The sequence below is a fragment of the Leptosomus discolor genome, chromosome 8 (assembly GCF_034619465.1).
Source record: "Leptosomus discolor isolate bLepDis1 chromosome 8, bLepDis1.hap2, whole genome shotgun sequence".
NCBI classification, from domain to species: domain Eukaryota; kingdom Metazoa; phylum Chordata; class Aves; order Leptosomiformes; family Leptosomidae; genus Leptosomus; species Leptosomus discolor.
This window is the reverse complement of record NC_141398.1, coordinates 9758182-9777075: the sequence shown is the minus strand read 5'-3', so window position 1 is coordinate 9777075 and position 18894 is coordinate 9758182. Positions and strand designations below refer to the sequence as shown.

Genomic DNA, 18894 nt, shown 5'->3' with positions numbered 1-18894 from the left:
TCCTGTGATTCTGTAGTATAAATGTGCAGGATTCTACAACCTTTGAGTGTCAAGTAGTGTAATGATTTCATTTTCATTGCTATCGTAATTTTTGTTTTCTCTAGGAAGTACCCAGCTACACAAGAGTGATATATTTATAAATAAACATATAGACTACTTCTCATTTGTTATATGAACGACCTTTACTGCTTATTCTCTATTCATAGTTGTTCCCTGTATTTCTTTAATGCCAGCACAGATTCCTTGAACTTTATTCATCCAATGTTATCAGTCCTATCAGAAAAACCATCACCAACCCCTCAAATGTGAGCAAGATGTTCTAATTAGATCCAGTCTTGGTTATGTCTTGCACTGATGACTCCTAAAATAAGTTTATCAGTGATCTACTATATTATCAAGTAAAAAAATAGTAAGAGATGGAAAGGAGAAGTAATAATGAAAGAATCAACAAGAATAAAAATGTAGAATAAAGAAAAAAATAGAGGCAGGGATATGAAGAAGAAAATGAGAGACACTTATGTCAGAAAGTAAAGGAAAGAAAACACATGTATGAGTGCCACAAAACAGATAAAAGGGAAGAGAAAGAAGTGAGAGATTGTACAAGAGGCAAAATTCCCAAACAGAAAAGCTGCTTAAAAATTTTAAAAAGGAATAGCTTTCCCCAACTTTTTCCAACGAAATAAGGACAGAAAATAATGAAGGACAGGGAGGATTGACAATGATTATTAAAAAAGACAAACGTAAACAGAAAAAGAATGGGAATTAGGAACAGCCAGGGTGTACTTCAGCACTGATTTAACTAGGTATTTGCAGCTCCCCAAACATTCCCTTGCCGTATTTTGTACAATTTACAAAGTCAAGACTGAAGAATGCAGCTGTGAATGACTGATTATTTAATCACTCCAAAATATTACTGAGATAAAAATTACTCTTTCTGAAATATAATTTGAAAAGCTAAGTGATACAAAGACCATGTCAGGTCAGCATAGGAGTATCAAGAAGTCAACAAGAACATGGACGGAATGGTTTCTGATCTCCTATATTTGTCTATAATTTAGATTTCTTGTCTGGTTGCTGGCTATTATTCTTATCACAGAAGGAGATCAGTATCTTTGCTCAAAGAAACTTTGTTAATCATATGACATATTAATGCCTCTGCTCTCTTATTTGATTCATCTGACTAAATAAAATATATCTTGAAGGAGAATTAATTCCTTCTGTGTAAGCATAATTTGTAGATTTTTCAGATAGTGAGATTTTGCAGATAATTAATTCTGTCAAAGGCTTCCTGTCCTATTGACACACCCAACGTTTCATTTTATGCTAATCACTTCATTATTGCTCCAAGAAGCATGCATGGTATTTTTTCAATGAGAAGCTCTATTAAATAAAACCATAATGACTTCTTTAGTACCTTGAGACATTAATATTGTTCATGAAAAAAAAAAAATCATTATAGGAATTTAGTTAAAAAACCAAACCGCAAATCCCAAAAAACTCCCAGATGCAATAAAAATGGTTCTTTAGATATAATGCGTTCCCACAACAATTTTGGCTACTTTGTCCTACAATCTTCCCAGCATATTAGATTGCTGCTGTTTTAGAGGGTGATTTTTGAAAGAACTTTAGGACATGAAAGGGAAAAATACTGCCTTATTTTGGTGAGTAGATTTGCTTCCCCTCCTCCACAAAAAATACAGATCTTTTTGTAGGAAAGTGGGGAAAAGTGACCTGCAAACCTGAGAAATAATATTATCACATAATATTACCAAACAGCATCCCTGAGGACAATTTACAGGGTAATGAGTGAATCTAGAGCAAGTTAAAATAGTAGCAAATACAACGAAGGAAAGGCATCATTGAGCTAAAATAACGTCAAAACGCATTCCATAGACTGCTTAATTTGAACTTTCACATATCAGCTACGTATCATTAAACAGTCAAGAACAGGTGAAATTTAGTTTACAATTTCTAGTCTACAAGAAAACAATAGAATCACTGTTAATACCGTTATGCTCTAAAAATAAGTACGTATTTTCCTCTTGCTGTAACATGATGCGACTTCTTTAACACTGCTGTTGAGTGTATTATACTGGGTAACTGTTTCAGATTTGTTCCCTGGCCCTTGATAACTTGCTCGCTTACTAGGCTAGACAGCTAACTGGTCACTTGCATCTATGCCTCCGCCACTAACTGGAGACACTTAAATGAAGTGTGTAAGTTAGAAGTCCAGTCTTTTTCCAATCCAAGAGAAAAAAAATAGATCAATACTTTCCAGAAGCAATCTGAATCTGTCAAAGCAAATCACTGCCTCTGGAGAAGCATCTTTCATTCTCTAGTTGTGGAATAAGCCTGTTTGCCCTGCGTTAGCTTCAGTATCCCAAATCTCTCTTAAGAAGTTTGCTACGCTGACCATGGAATATTTTAAGGACTGTTTTGTCTTCACTTTGTGGATTTAAGTTATAATGACAATTTCCTACTACTCCTTTATTCAAATAATTATTGTAGTTCATAAAGGAGTGCTATGCACTGTGTAAGTCAAGCCACAAAGCATACACGTGACAAAAACAACTTCTCAAAACAATCTGTTTTAGCTTGATTTACATCATGACATTTAGATATCAGTCCTGTGACTGCTTATCAAATTTCAAAAGATGCAGAGTACATCAGATTTTTAGGATTAAGTCAGCAATATTTCCTATCAAGTTTGCAATGAAATTATTTTATGAGAGTTGGGAAATACACTTTGGAAGAAGGTGAGTGAAAAAAATTTGAGATAAGATATGTCCTCACAAATTTACGTACTAATTATTTAGAAAAAAGAGTTACCAAGGTGTTATGTTACTATTATTATTTTACCATTCAACAGAATAATTAAATGGCTGTTCTGATTCTGATGAACCTTCAATCTAATCCATAAATATTTTCATAAGCAAAAATCCATGGCAAAATAAGGACAGAGCAAACATTCTGCACTTCCTCTCTCCTGCCAAGCACTCTCCCATCCTATAAATATGTGTAGCCCTAAGTATTTCCTCAGCCTGTTGTTCTCCCAAGTATTTGTCCTCTCCTGACCACTCACAAAATTATTTTAACCACAGCATCCTTTGTGAAGAAGTTTCACAGGTCTAATATCTTATGCATGAAAAACTACTTCATTAAGCACGAAGAACTTGACTTTCACTAACTTAATTTGGTAGCCCATAGTTGTTCTGCTGGAATTCCCTGTTCACAGTTCTCCTAATCTTACAGATCCCTACTACATCTCCCTTAAACTAGTTCTTTTTTTTTCTAGGCTGCAGGGGCCCAGACTACTCACTTCTTTAATGAACACTTCCATATCTTCAGTCATCACTCTTGCCCCTCATCAAACATTTTCCAGCTCAAGATGCGCTTTTTGAGATGACAGGGGAAAACAAACATGCTTTCTACTGGTATCTTGTTTGGCTAACACTTTCAGATCTTTTAATCTGTGGTTTAAGAAACCACTGGTCAAACCAATTTCTAAAGAGTACAGCTCAGCTGCTATCTCATATTGGTTATGGGTGTCCAAATTCCAATATGTATGGACCTCTGAGTAGTGGGGGAGTAATAAAGGAAGCGATTATAAGTCTTAAGAATTTACTTACAGGTGATCCTGGAGTTATTCTTGATACCACTAATGGCATTTTTTGATCTACACCACCCTAGAGGAATGTCAATTAAACAATCATAAATATATCATTAAGCATAATTAGCATTTAAAACAATTAAACATTGATTTTTGTTCTTATATAAACTTTATGGTCTGCCATTATAGGCAAGGTTGGTAAGACTGCATTTTCACCAGTAAATGAAGGCAGAGGGTGCAGTGTCTTTAAATCTACCAATTTTCAGCAAACTACATCTAGTGTCTTTGCTTGGACATATATTTTAACAGGCAATAAAAAGATCAAATGCAGCATTTATTCTAATCCTACCCTTCAAGAAAGCCTAATTCAACACTTGAACTTGCAAGGCGGACAGTGTTTACATGCTGTGAAGAACCTGCAAGGGATCAGGTAGGATCAAAGTTCTCAACAACTGTACTCCCTTATTCTCTTTACTGCCACTGCCCCACCAATAAATGCCCAAGGTGAAAAGATCAGACGCTGCCCCGACTCTGATGTTATGGTTACTTTACAATATTCTAACTGCTTAAATGGAATTTCAGTGAGAGAATGTAAAAAATTTACATTAGTCAATTATCAATAGTAATTTCCATTTTCTTCGTAAATTAATTTTCACCTCTCTAATATGATTTTTTAATGGATATATTCAATTGGCTAGCACAAACCACTTAATGTGTTTTATAACACAGAGGTTCAATCTTCCAAAAGTTGATGCCTTAAATTATGCTTCCAAGTTCATATTTAGGCAGCCAAATAGGCAGTCTGCTTTGGAAACGTGCCATGCCCATAGTATATGCCACTTAAAACCAAAGAAGTAGTAGAGTCTTATTTCTGTAAATATTGCTTTAGCATTTAAGGATCAGGCTGCCACTTCTAAAAACTCTCGGTCCATAAGAAGTTCCTGTAGAATACACTGCTTTCTCCAAAGAAGTGCAATAAAAATGAAAAATAATCATAAAGTCAAAGCATAGTATCTCTAGAAAGCATTTTAAAAACCTAAAACATTGATGGTTTACCTTTAGATTAAATCCAAACTTCCCATCTTCATCTGGTATGATACGCACCAAAAGTAAATCTCCCTCAATTAGGTCATTCTGCAACATACAGAAAAAACAAACCAAAACTTTTCTAATTTTAAAAGACAGACAATAGCAGCAAATTAGAAAATAGTGCATCCAAATTGAGGTGTGCTGAACAAGAATACTCTAAATAAATACAAGTTTAAAATAGAAAGAATTTAAGGTTACAGAATATACTTAGGATTGTAACCTTTTAAATTGAAAAAATAGCACCATACATAACAGCAAATACATTCCCTGCTTGCTCTATCCTAACACTGTTACTCTCATCTTACCTTTCTCAATTGATAGCTCCTATTAAAATTTTCAATGTGTTGTCTTCACCACAGGTGACTTTAAAGGAAAATATGGTAGGTGCAACACATTTGAATCAATTCTACTCTGAGAACTATGAAGTGACTATTTTCCCCAATTTTTCTCCTGTAAATGGGTGCACTGGTATCTTCTGCGAGAGATCTGCAATCCAGAAGGAATAAAAGTTGGTAGTGGCTACTGGACAGGCAGGTTAGGAAGCTGCTCAGCACCCCTCAGAACAGGAAAAAGGGGAGGAAGGATCCTCTACCATAACACTACCAGGGAGTAGCTGCTCTCTAGTCAGTGCAGAATTCAAAGGACGATGTTTATCCACCCTGAAGAAGAGATGCCTGGGATAAAGCAGAGTTGTGCCTGCTATCAAGATATACAGCAACTTGAGTTATCTGATCTTTCCCCCTTGGAGGAAATAAGATTCAAACACGTAAGGATTCCAGTTCCACTAGGAACTTCCCCTGTAGATGCTTCTGGAAGTCTGGACACTATGGAAATCAATGCCCTTGTCAGGCAGGCCTACATACTGTGTACCCAACCTTGGATAAATTTGAGTAAGACAGACAAGATTTACTCTTATTACTGCATAAAATATGCTCATCCTGAAATATAACCACAGTTTTTGTGCATTCTTAATCTACAGTTCAAAGCTACATTCAGCACTAGTTCTGACTTTAAAAACATGCAATTGAACATACCTTATCGCAGTAGTATTGACTGGAATCTTCCGTTGAGCTGCTTTTTGTCACGGTATCATATGTTTCTAAGAACTGTTTATCCACCCCTTCCAATGGGTAAGAGACAGAAACGTTACCAACTCCATTGGGAGACCGAGCCAAGGCTTTAGGCGAGATACGGGTCAGAGAACTCTGCGTTGGACTGTTTCCCAATACATTCCTTCATTTAAAAAGGATAAATAAATATTACAAAGGTATGGTTATCCAGATTTTTTTATACTATATAGTAAAACATACAAATGTACTGCCCAGTTAAAAGAGCAAGCCAACTTTATATTTAGATTTAATACTGCTTCGAGGTGCACAGTAATGGGATTGGAGTATGATCTAAGGCTATCATTTGCTCAGTGGACATCCAGAAGAATGGACAAAACAAAGCTAGAGTAGCAAAAAAAAATTTTAGCAAAATATGTGGATGTTGTCAGTGAAAGGCACTGTCACAGTGGTAGAGGAAACCACTTAAACATGAAGAGAGCTGAACCCCACTGGAAAGGCGCTTCAGTTGCCAACCCTACCCATGAAAACCTTTTGCTGTGATTCCACTCTTCATCTCTGCAAAGCACTACTTTTTTCATTCCTCCCTCCCTCCTAGGAGTGCCATTTCAACCTTATCCCTCTGGGAGGTGGTTTGCAGAAAAGCCATGGAAAATTGTCAGAGAAACAGGAAATGAAGAGACAATGAAAGGTTTAGTTACAGTTAACATATTTTGTCATTCAGGTAGTTATAACCATGTAGAGGGATCTAGAACTAAAGTGGGGTACAGACCTGGCCTTATGATTCAAGAACCTTAAAATTCAAGGATTACAAATGTCATCAATTAAATACCTCAAATCTTAGAATTGGCCAAGTTGCCTGGTGGTGCTCCAGGATCTTTTAAATATTCATTTAACTACATGCCCTCTTATGAAAAGGATGAAATGCAGACCTCTAATACAACTAAAACTCTCCTTCAACTGGACCAAACTCACAGATATTATACAAACTGCTCTGTCTTTACAAATACCACGTAATACTTTGTGAAAATCTCCGTCCTCCGGAAAGCTCAGGTATAGCTCAGACACAGTTTCCTATCACTAACATACAGAGCTGTGTACGGCAAAAACTGCTCCCAGCTACTTGTATTACCCCACTGCAGACAGACCTTTCACTTACATGACAGACCATGATGCTCAGTGGCAGCATATTTTGCAAGAACCCCCTGCACTGCTACTGAGAACCCAGCTCTGCAATGAAGCTAATTTGATCCTTGGAAGTTCATGTGCTCTTAGTTGTTTATTATGGTTTATCCCTAAAAGCAACATCAGATTCCCATGGGGTCAAAGTAGCAGAAGTATATGCAAGTAAATCCTGGCATTAAAATTTGTAAATGCAACCATTTCTTTCTGCTCTGGTCGTAGTCTAACTATATATGCGAACTTTTTTGAACCATTTCCAGCAGCCACTGCTAGCTGTCAGTGAAGAAGTAATACTACCCTATAGAGGAATGTAGCTTAGGCTTTTAACATACAGGACTTGCATTGCAGCAAACTTTAATAATACAAACACTCACTTCTCGGCTTGTGGAAATCTGACTGCAACATTCTGAAAGATGCCATCAAGTAAAATGTATTCCTGCCATAATATTTCTGATGTTCAGTTATACTATGTGTACTCGGCAATGAGAGTGAAGTGTTTTGTGCAGCATTTGCAGAATTTTCAGGTATTACAGAAAATATTTTTTCAGTTCTTGGGACATATTATTCACTTGGTGCTCTCAGTAGTGCTCTCAGTAATTTCAAAATACTTTGAAGTAGATAACTATAATGACGCTTAAAGAAATCATACTGGTAAAATTGTGGTTTTAGCTGATATCTTCCAGGACTTTTCACGATTCCCATGTGGTCAGTGTCAAGCAAGGAGAATACAACAAGAAATGTGAATACAACCTAATCAGTTTTTCAGAACATAGTAATTAAAAAAAAACAAAAACAAAAACATTTCACTTACAAGTTGAGATTACAGATCACAATGATTTTTCAGTGTAGAAAAAAAAATTTAATAATACCAGAAAAATATGACAAATTATTTCAGTTAATGCCTTCTGGTACTATATAAAGAGCTACCAGATAAATTTACCAGTGGATTCTCGCATCATTAAATTTTTACAACAGCTTTTAACCAACTTTTTTGTTAATATTGATTAGGGGCATATTAGGACTTAAGACATTCCACATCTACAATCTTCACAATCTTAATTGGTTTATACATTTATTTGCATCTTTTAGCCACACAAGACCACTACTTTGACAAATCAGTTCAAGTTATGTATTTTATTATATATCTTAAAGCTAGAGATTCTACAGTAGAAAGTTTAAAGAAAACTCACTTTGGTGATTCTTGTTCAGATGACCTGTTAAAAAACAAACAAACAAACAGTAAATGAAGGTAAGTTAATTTTTCAGGAAAACAAGAACTAGACTCTGAAAAAAAAAAAAGTCTGTATAAGATCCAAAAGGTGTGCTCACACTAAATTAAAAAATACTTAAGCCTATGCTGGAAGTCTGAATCAGACAATCATGGAATTTATAAAACACTCAAAAATCCCAGGGCAGCTCTAACCACTCACTTCCACTTTTGGCACGAGCCCCACTACAGAAAACACATCTGCTACTGCAACTTAAACTATGTAGTTGTCTACAGAAACAAATATTTTGCAAGACACACTACATCATTTAAGAAAGTTTTAGATGTGGATCATGACTACAGACACCACCGTGTCTGTCAAAAGTCAAACATGGCAAAAATCTTTATGTACAGGTAACAAGAAATGAGCATAGGTGGCTTCAGAAGCATGAATTTCCTTACATTTAGTCTCATAATGTGAGAGCAGAACAGATGTTGACAGAGAACTTCAAGACAAAGCGTAACTAAAGCAGAAGGGGCTACACATACGAGGACAATCTAGCACAGAAAAGAAATAAAAATTTGCAGTACACAGCATCTTCCAAGGTACTCAATTAGCTTCATCAGAAACCACCAGAAACAGTGAGCTAAACTATATTACATCAATTAAAACAACAGCTGTGATACTAACAAATCTGAAAGCAAAAGTTACTAAAAAGGTGCTTGCAAAGCAAAGTAAGTTTAAGGCCGGTAGGATAGCTTTAAGAATTTAATTAAGTAGTCACCAAAAACCCTGGAGTGATATAAGTCCATGCGGGAAAAAAGAAAAACATGAAGTAGTTTGGTTTGAATGTAGAGTTGTTGAATTGTCAAGTTATAGGAGGCAATTCACAGTATACAGATAAATTTTGAATTACTGTTCTCTAAAACATCAATACTGAGAATTATGTACTATGTCTCATGAAAACTACAGTAAAAATAGCAGCAGTATCAGTTAAGTTTCCTTATATGTATTCTAAAATATAAATAAATTCTTCCTTGAGAGTCAGAGATGGTGAAGCTTGATTCCCTAAGAAATTGTGGAGGTTTGGGTTGTGTGTACTTCTAATTTTTTTTTCAAAGCACTAAACTTCTTTCTTTTTTACTGCAGTCATGCCCCCCTTCTGATTCCACTAACATCCACCCCCACCCTCCCACAAACACCTCCGTTTCTCCTTGTTTGTAAACCCCACAGTATTTTTACCCCCTAAGTGCCAGCAGTGCACAGCAGATCCTCTGGGAACGCGCGCTCACTTGCTGCCTGACCAGCCCACATCTAAATGGAACAGCCAGCCACCGAACTCATACTGCAATTGTTCAGCGACAGGAGAACGTCAGTTTAAGGGCTGGGTTTGGGTTTTTTTTTTTCATAGTCACTGACTTTCACTCATCTTGTAGAAAACTTGGCATATTTGAAATCTCAACTCCTACATTAGATTTGACTGCAGTTGTCCAAGCGTTCTCAAGTAGGAATGGAGACAGATGGGCAGTGCACTGACATAAGCCTTATTTCCTTAGGAAGTCATGCTAAAAATAAAGGAACATTGAATTTATTTTTGTTTAAGCTAATTGATTTCCTTGTGGGCAAAGAACAATGAAACTGTACGTCTTTTCTATGTTTTGCCGCAGTAGAGCTACAGCTCTATTACCAAATTGTGTGCAGAATCCAAGTTGTCATAAGTTAACCCTTTCAAAAGCCTTCAGCAAAAATTTACACACATAGAATTGTGATGCAAATTGATGCAATGTCCCTATTTTAATGTATTACTCTCCCCTCTTCTCTCCTAATAGACTGAGATAATTTGAGACAGAAAAACAACAACTTGGGCTTCCATTCATACACTGTGTATAAACATACAGCAAATTTTTAATCATCTCAGTAACATCTGGAGACTTAAAACATGGGCTATAAATTCTTAGTAAAATTCGCTAAAGGTTTATCTGTTGAATTATTGCACTTTAATTCAAACATAACAGCTCTGAAAGAGTTACTGAATCATTCTGTAGCCTTTTAAAGTGGAGAAAAGGTAAAAAAAAGTTGACCTAGAAAGCGACCAAATTCAAGGCTTAAAAGAATTCATCAGGGACAATGCAGCTGTGTCTTCCTAAAGTCCTAGTAGCTCAGCATGCTAGAGCTACAGAATTTGCTCTGCAACTCAGTTAAATAGTATTTCTAGCATTACCCACCAGTATGACAAAGTATCTTAAATGTGAATAACTAGATGATCTTTTCCAGCTATACAGTATTCACATTTTACTAAGCTATCTTCCTCGTCACACAACATATGAAAAGGATCATATCTTAAGTCAGTAAAAGACAACACTCACCAGACCAGCCATTCAACTTTTTCATCAAGAAAGAGAGCCCTTCCTTGCAAGGAGATTAAGCTTTCCATTGGCGCAGCTAACTAGCAAACACCGTAAAACTGCAGGTAATTTCTCTTCCTTACTCCACAATATATCTAAAATGATGCCATTCCAATCTTTCATTCACTATAGATTGTTCTGTTGGTGAAAATCTTTATGATAAAATTATTTGCCCCAAGAAATCTAACTCTCCTCTTCTGTCAGGAGTACAGAAAGGAAAGGTCTTCAGGAAAGACCCCTCCTCCCCATTTCAGTGTGCCCTACCAGGGAATTCCGCTATTCTGAGAACTGAGGATGATAAACTATAGCAGAGTAAAACCCCGAGAGAAAAGGGACAACTGAAACAATAGCACTGTAGCAAATCTTGCCCTTTACAAACAACTGAAGGAAACATCTGTAGGTTTTGCCCTTGTGCTGTTCTTGAAGTTCTTAAAAGCTTCTTTTATTGTAACACCTGCAGGGCTGGGAAGACCGAGTGTGCCAGCACTTCCATTATCACCTCTTTTCTGAGAACTCACCATTAAAACTGGGATTATTATTCATAAGCCAAATAAGTGGAAGATATTTGCAGCAACACCTTTTTGCTGCCTTTTAGAGACATTTATCTACAAGAATATTCATCATTTCTATCAACAGAATGACTATGTAAGAAGGCCACGTAGATTCTTTGTGCTGCATACTTAAAAGAACCATTACAGAAAAACTAGAGGACTTCACGTTATACACAAGTTTTTCAATGATTTTTCTATAAGTTGCAAACAGTCACATTTGTAAGCTGCTACCATCACCCATAAAAGGATATTTTCAGTTACTCTGCATTGCTTCTAGTGACCATATTCCAGTTTACTGACTTTCCAGGAAAGTTTCAAGTATTCTGGTACTCTGCAACCACTTAGCTTACTGCAAGATTTGCCTTATGACAGATTTGCAATTCAACTTTGAGACTTTCTTTTTGGATGCAAAATGATTGTTTTTTGAACTGGCAAGGAAAGTACAGTACATTTTCATAAGGATATATATTTTAAAAAAGGCTTACATGTAAGCAAAATATATATGTGTACTATTTTCAAGTGAAGAGCACAGTAAAACTCAGTCTATTAGTGGCAGTCTTAAAACCCCAATTTGAAACTAATTGAAATGTTCTCAGATGCATTGCCTAGCATTAGAAGGACATCTTACTTGAGAAAGACTGAAGTACACAAACAATGACAATGGAGTCTCATGAAATGCAGCAGATTTTGTAAAAAAAGGAATTGATCACATCCGTATATGATTAAAAACTAAGGATAAATAACTTAGTTTAAATTAAAAAAAAAAAAAATTGCCATTTTCTACCAATGCAGTAGAAAATACTTGGACCTGGCTGGATACATGAGGGGTACTTTCATCAACAGTAAATCTTTAAAAATTTTGTTCACAAAAGGAATTATATTTTAGCTAAAATAATGATGTGTTCCCACAGTACATTCACCAAAGCTCACTACGCAGCTAGAGTTTATTGTCTATCAAAATGGTAAGCTGAAAGAATTGAACAAACGCAGCATATGTTCAGGAAATCTATTTTCAGTGCAATACCTTCACCAGATGATGCATCACACTTACACCAGGAGTGTATATGCACTTCCAGAAATTCATACCACAGGGCAAGTGAATTTCCTTTTTGTGTACTAGTTCATCATTTGATTTCCTTCCCCTCCAACTCTGAGACTGTACACATTATGCCATCTATACCACCAGCAAAAGATTTAGGCTGTAAGTTAAAGAGGTTTATAGCTTTGCAAGCACATCTAGCTTTAAGAGAAATGCTTATGCAGGAATATGTTGCATTTGTAAGAAGCAGAACTGTAGACTCCAAGTAATTTAGGTTGGAGAGGATCTTGAGAGATCACCTAAACTCTTGTTCAAAGAACAGCCAACATCAAAGTCAAACGAGGGTATTCAGGTCCTTGTCACGTTGCGTTCTGAAGTTCTCCAAGGATGTAAACACCTCCACCTTTCTGTTGATATGTACAAGGGTTTAACTAACCTCACTGTAATTTCTTTTTCCGCAGTGTCTTTTGAGCATTTCCCTTGCTGTAACTCATGTCCATTGCCCCACATGTTTTTGCTGTGCACCTCCAAGAAGAGTTGGCTCCATGGTCTTGATAACCCTCTTTTGGCAGAGTAAGGCAACAACACGACTGACTCCTCCTCAACCTCCCCAGCCTTCTCATTCTCCTCATACATCATACGCTGACATCTATGAATAACTAGCCAGATTTACCTCACTAATCAATGTATGACTCTAAATATAAGAAATATAATGCCTCATCCATCAGTAAGTTTTTCTTATACCTTATACTTTCTATACCTTATCACTTAGAAATGTGTTTTACAATAATCTCTCTGGTTAAACAGAAAATTTCACTGCTAATATTTTCTGTTAGGCCACTGAGTCTACTCTAAAAAACTACGCAGTTTTCTGTTCCAAACCAGACAGACATCTTTGGTTTGTTTAATTACAAAGTGAACAAGAGAAACTGAATACAGATTCAGTAGCAAAACCCTCCACACAGCGTTATTTGGTTACTTTTCCAAGGCAATAATCCAGCAATTCTTTCGCTTAAGATAGCACCTTATATACATAGTTAAATTTATATATTCTTACTAACAAGTACCCTTTCCACTCAGGAAAGTGCATTCAAAAATATAAAAGAAGGCATTAAGAGGGCAAGCAACAGCTCTATGAACATTCCAAAATATTCCACCTGTAGTATAAAAGACATTTAAAGAATCAAAAGCCATTACACTTGAATTTACAAGGTCAAAAATAAGCTTTGCTCCTCATATAAAGGAGAAACTGGTGATGCACAGATGACATGAATAAGATTATCCTGAACCGCAAGCAAACCTGTTTGTTTCAGTAACCCTATGCATCTAACACCTTCTTGTCTGAAAGAAACGCCAACAAACTTTGAGTCAACACTCAGTTAGGGAGGAAGTGTAGGAGTTGGCAACAACACATGGTCTTCCCACAAAGCAGGATTAAAACCTTAAATCCATGGGAGGATACTATTCCCTTTTGATAGTGACCAGCAGAAAACTGCAGCTTCCCACAGCTGGATCCTCAGGGGTTAAGAGCATTAAACACAGTGGTTTACAATTTTCATTTCTTGTCATTCACTCATTCACTTTCATTTCTCATTGCACTGTGAAGTGTGAACACCTCAGATACCAGAAAATGCTTGAGAAAAAGGAAAGGAACATACAGAGAAAATTGGAAGTTCAAAGGTCCTTAAATACTACTCTGTTACATGCTTTTCTGTTTTCATGGCAAACCTTAGACCTCGGTATTTTAAGCTCACCAAGTGTTTAAAATATATATTATCAAATCATTTAAATCTACAGATTTTAAATTTGCAACAAATACTTGAACATAATGAAACAAGCAAACTCATTTTAGTAATTTAAATTTTCACTTATTTACTTGAATGTAAAGGGTAAGCTAGTTTCTTTCAAGTTTTTTTCCTGTTCTTGTAATAGCTCATTGGTGAAGAAACCTACACATGAACTACCGGGCATGATAAGCATTAAGTTACCTTTTTTTTTTTTTTTTTTTTAAAAAAAAAAAAAAGATATCAATACTGAGAACTAGAACTCACACCACGGGGATGGACAGTGCAGTTGTCCAAGGCAAAACCTAACATCTGACGCAGATCAAGCATGTCAGAGTACACAATTTCAAAATGTAACCAGTCTATTGCCCCAGTTAAAGGAACTTAGATTTGAAGGTTACCACTTAAACCAAAGCTATTTTGGAATTTCCCAACCTGGTCTCGAAACAACGTCACATACGTCAATAAGACTTCACTTTCTCTGTAGCCTTTTGCCCTTAAATGACACAGTAGCATGCAGATTGCATTAGTGTCATGGAAAGACAAATCAGTAACGATGATTTGTTCCTCTACACCAGTGAGGCTTTCCTTATTCCAAATTTGGAAACCTTTAGCAAGACAGATTTCAACAGTGGTAATCTTCAGGTACTATACCAGGCCAAAAAAAAAAAAAAGGAAGAATTGCAATCAAAAAGAATTCCCTGCACAAGTCCATCAGCCTGCCTTTAAAAATAACCAACCATGGTTTTTAACCTGTTATACTGAAAGTGAAACTTTTTTTAAAGGCAACCTCTTCCAGGAACTCTGACCAGGCTACTTGTCATGATAGCAGATGGTAGGATGGGTTTATGCCAGGTAGCCTGTTGGTATGACACACTCATAACTTAAATTATTTCCTACCTTAAAGGAAAGCCTTAAGACTTTGTTCGTAACTCTTCCCTAATGCGTATCTCAGTGTTTAAGGAGATCTGAAGCTATGTAACCTCATAGAACAGAGAGAAGTTTTCTACTTTGCTTAAAAGAAGAAATGTAAGTGAGTAGCAGCCGTGCTTTAATGAAGAAAATGAAAATCTCTCAAGAAAAACATCTTCAGGGAAGCTAAAGTCAAGACTAGGGAAAGCCAATTTTAACTGAAAAACAGCTATCAAGAAAGAGCACTTACTAAATAGTATGTTTTATCTCAATATTTATCTTGAAATAATTTTAAAAACAAAACAAGATTAGTATCGTGCATATGCACGTAGGCATTGGATAAATACACTGACAGAGTGAGTACAACATATAGTCAGAAGATAAGACTGGATTACCTGTTCTGAACTGGTGAGGCACAGCCATAACAAAGTGTGGTATAACACAGAAAGCAAACTATGAGACTTCGGAAGGCTCAGTGTGGGCTCCATGTCTCTGTTAGTGTTAATTTTTCAGTGGCAGTAGCAGTCAGATGAGATGCACAGCAGCAGGGCAACAAAGAGGAAAAAGAACTGACAGGGGAGGCTTTCTTCACAAAGGCTGGGGAGCCCTGGGCTAAACAAAAGTCCTCTTGAAGTCCTCTTCAGCTCTGTCTTTGATGACAGGTTTTGTATGCAGCTGTGATTTGAGACAGTTGGCTTAGATAGGCAAACCTATTCATGCCCTGTGAATAAAGCTCTATTTAATGTATGTTAATTTGGGATTAGAGCAATTTTTTGTCTATAATACATATATAATAGACAGCTCCAATCTTTTCTGCAGACACTAATCTGAGAGAGAAAAATTGCTTCTTTTCACTATGTCTGAGCCACAAATTGTACTTGACTGTGAAAGTACCTTAGATAATTTGGGTAGCAGAAGCAGTCTAGCTACACCAAACACAAGACTCACAAGCTTTCCCTGGCTTTCTGTAGTTCACCTATGCATGTAGCTTGCTCTATTTTCCAATTTTCTTTTTTCCAGTCACAGCCTATAGGATACACCTCATAAATTCCAGTTAGTAGGTAGAACTTTCACACAAAGTACGTTTTTAAAACAATTACTGTGTTCTTCAGAAAAACAATATAATAAATGACAAAATATTCTTGATCCTCATCTCCAGCATGCTCATTTAAAGCATTTAACATTAAACATTGGGTTTGAGGTGTTGACATGTTGATACAGTACAATATATTTAAAGAAATGGAAGAAGAAATGTGAACAACTGATACATTTTATGCTTTCTAAACTACAAGCTGTTCCACATAATTTGTTTTCTAAATTGTGTACTGTTTTATAAAAAGAAAATAGAACTTGATTGATTCCCTTGAGTAAACACAGCAAGGAAGAAAACTGATTATTAAGAAATTAATTATACTTGGTATTGTCAAGAGGAGAAAAAAGTGTACAGGGAAATAAATGCAGGTGTATGTACTCTGCCAGCAGTGGTGGCTTCTACAGTTCTGATACCCACTAAGGCTCCAAACGTGCCTTGGTAGGACAAGGTACACAGCAAGTCTTATTATATGAGTTTCACCTCTGTATTTGTTTCTCAAAAAGCACTACATCACAACAGATCAGTTTGAAGGTAGGTCTATCTTAGATCACTTGTTTTGACAAAAAGGACTTAAGACGTTACCCAGGGGCTGAAGTGAAACAGGTGGATCCCTCCACCCACTCCAAAATGCTGATGGCAGCCTGAAAAGCAGGGAAGAGGCATTCTCCATGCTAACTGCAGCTTGCAGAGTCTTGAACTTCAGATACAGTAAAGGAAACTGATGTGAATGTATTTCATTTACAAAAATTAAGCAGCTGCATGATTACAATTAAGATTTGAGGTCCCAGACATAACAATTCAGTGATTAAAAATCAGCATCTTACAGTTGTTTGCTAGTAGCTCTTCAAAAATTTTTCAGAGATTTTTTTCACACCGAAGCTATTTATTAGTTATTAGCATTAACTAACACCTTTTCTTGATAGTCTCAGACAGCAGGCTAGGCAGTAAAAAAAAAAGCCTCCTCTAAAGACAACGTACATTAGCAGGACTACTCTTGGCTTTCCTCTAATGAAAAAGAAATACTGAAAATGCAATTCTGTTTTTTTTTCTATAACATGTTTCAATTATGTCAATTCAAAGCTACTAAAGACCAGCATGGCAAAATTGCATAAGTTGGCTTTAAAGTATTTATCAGTACACTGTGAGGTATTTTATAGTTAATATCTAAATCCCTGAAGTGTGGCAAAAGTCCAGGACAAGTGTCGATATTTAATACTGACGATAGGCCAAGTTAAACTTTTTTTGTTTAAAACAGATTTAGCTGATAGGGTAAGATTCCCTCTCTCAAGAAAGCATTCAGGGAAAGAACGATTTTACTACACATATATACTTAATTTTACTTTACAATTGAACGAGGCAAGTACCGACTACTACAAGAATAGAAAATAAGAAAAAACTGGAATGTTTTCAACATAAACTGTTGAAAACTTCAATGTAGAGAGGAAACTTTTTTTCTTTTTGATTTGTATGGTTACTGTGTATTTTACCTCAATTGTTAAAAAGGAAGGTATTAATAACCATTTCACTCCACGGAAGTCTACCAGTCAATACAACAAAGGACCATTCATTCCATGCATTACATTCTCCTTCCAAAACACACAATTTGAATTTAAATTAATCAGGTTTATGCAAGTGTTTTTTTCCAGTTACCTGCGGAGTATCAAATATCATAAACATACCCAAGAAACCATGAATGTGTTGGGGATAAGAGTATAGAAAATTTAGTGTATATGAAATAATAATGGCAATCTTCTCCACAGCGAGTAATATTACTCAGCTACAACATAGCCATTTAGTGCTCAGAAAATAAATGAATATGCTATTTCAATTTAGAACACCCTATTTTCACTGTCTGAGAAACAGCATAAAAGCAGGCTTTCCCACTCGACACAGGATAGATGAAACAAGAAGGAAAGCAAAAACACTACAAGGGAAGAAAAGAAAAAGGAAAAGAAAAAACCCCAACAATGTACTAACTGGCAGGACACAATCTGCCAGTCACAGAACATAGTATGGCAACTTAGTTTTCTGTCTATGGCTTCTACCTTCATCATCTCCTTTTATGGTCTGCCGTGTCTTATGATTTTTACTCAGAAAATACTTCTCGAAGTGTATAATCTGTAAATGTTAAAACACAGGAAAGACATGGCTCATGGCTTCCTATCTATGACTATTCACAGCATCTGGAGGCATCACTTAAATTTTATCATGGTGATTACTGACACTACTAGCACTAAAGTTCATCTCACTTCCAGTAAGAAAAAAATAAAAAAAACAATACATAACTTCACAGTGACAAACTCCAAATATGCATACATCATGTTAATTTTTCCTTTCTTTCATGGAAACCGCTCTGGCGTAATGTAGTAACAATATTATCATATTAAAATTTGAAGAGAACAGTTTAAACCCAGAGTTTAAAGCTACAGTTAGTAGCTGCACGCTATCACAGAGGTAGGTAAGTCCCACCAGCTTCCATCAATTCATTGCTTCTCAAAACATATCTTGCCTTAAAGTTACTAGGGATCACTAGAAACCATTTTCCTTTTGTAACATTACAAAGGAACCTTCATTTTAATACATAGTATTCTCCCCAGCTGAAAGTTTTAAAGTAGCTCTGTTTTCTTTTTGAGACTGGACAATCAATGACTTTCTACATTATTTCTGATGTTAATATTGTGTTAATCTGAAGTTACTCATTAAGAAACGCCTCTAAGATAAGAGTGAAGCCAGACACAAAATGTAATGTATGAGCGAACAAATAATCAATGCATAAAGATAGGAAGCAGACCTAGCAGTGGTTAGACCACTGCAGGGGAGAACAAAGTTGGTCCTCAAGGAATACAATAAAAATGCCTCAAGGCAAAAACCAGAGACTGATTTTAGACTAGCAATCTACAGTTCCTCTGAGGAAGAAAAGGATGGATGACTCCTAGCATTATGTTGTGTCTACT

General features: G+C 36.1%; 1 protein-coding gene across 4 annotated transcripts in view; it reads right to left on the bottom strand.

Moving 5' to 3' along the window:
- The window catches only part of PTPN3 (protein tyrosine phosphatase non-receptor type 3), a 155700-nt gene that overhangs the window by 22937 nt on the left and 113869 nt on the right, over positions 1-18894 (bottom strand). For 2 of the 4 annotated variants that reach the window (XM_086468937.1, XM_086468938.1), the window contains 4 exons: positions 8139-8162; positions 5734-5932; positions 4667-4744; positions 3630-3686 (listed from right to left, as the gene is read on the bottom strand). In XM_086468937.1, coding sequence (XP_086325063.1) covers positions 3630-3686; positions 4667-4744; positions 5734-5932; positions 8139-8162 — 358 coding nt within the window. The remainder of the gene's footprint in view (positions 1-3629; positions 3687-4666; positions 4745-5733; positions 5933-8138; positions 8163-18894) is intronic. The other 2 variants (XM_009957600.2, XM_009957601.2) reach the window with 1 other exon arrangement.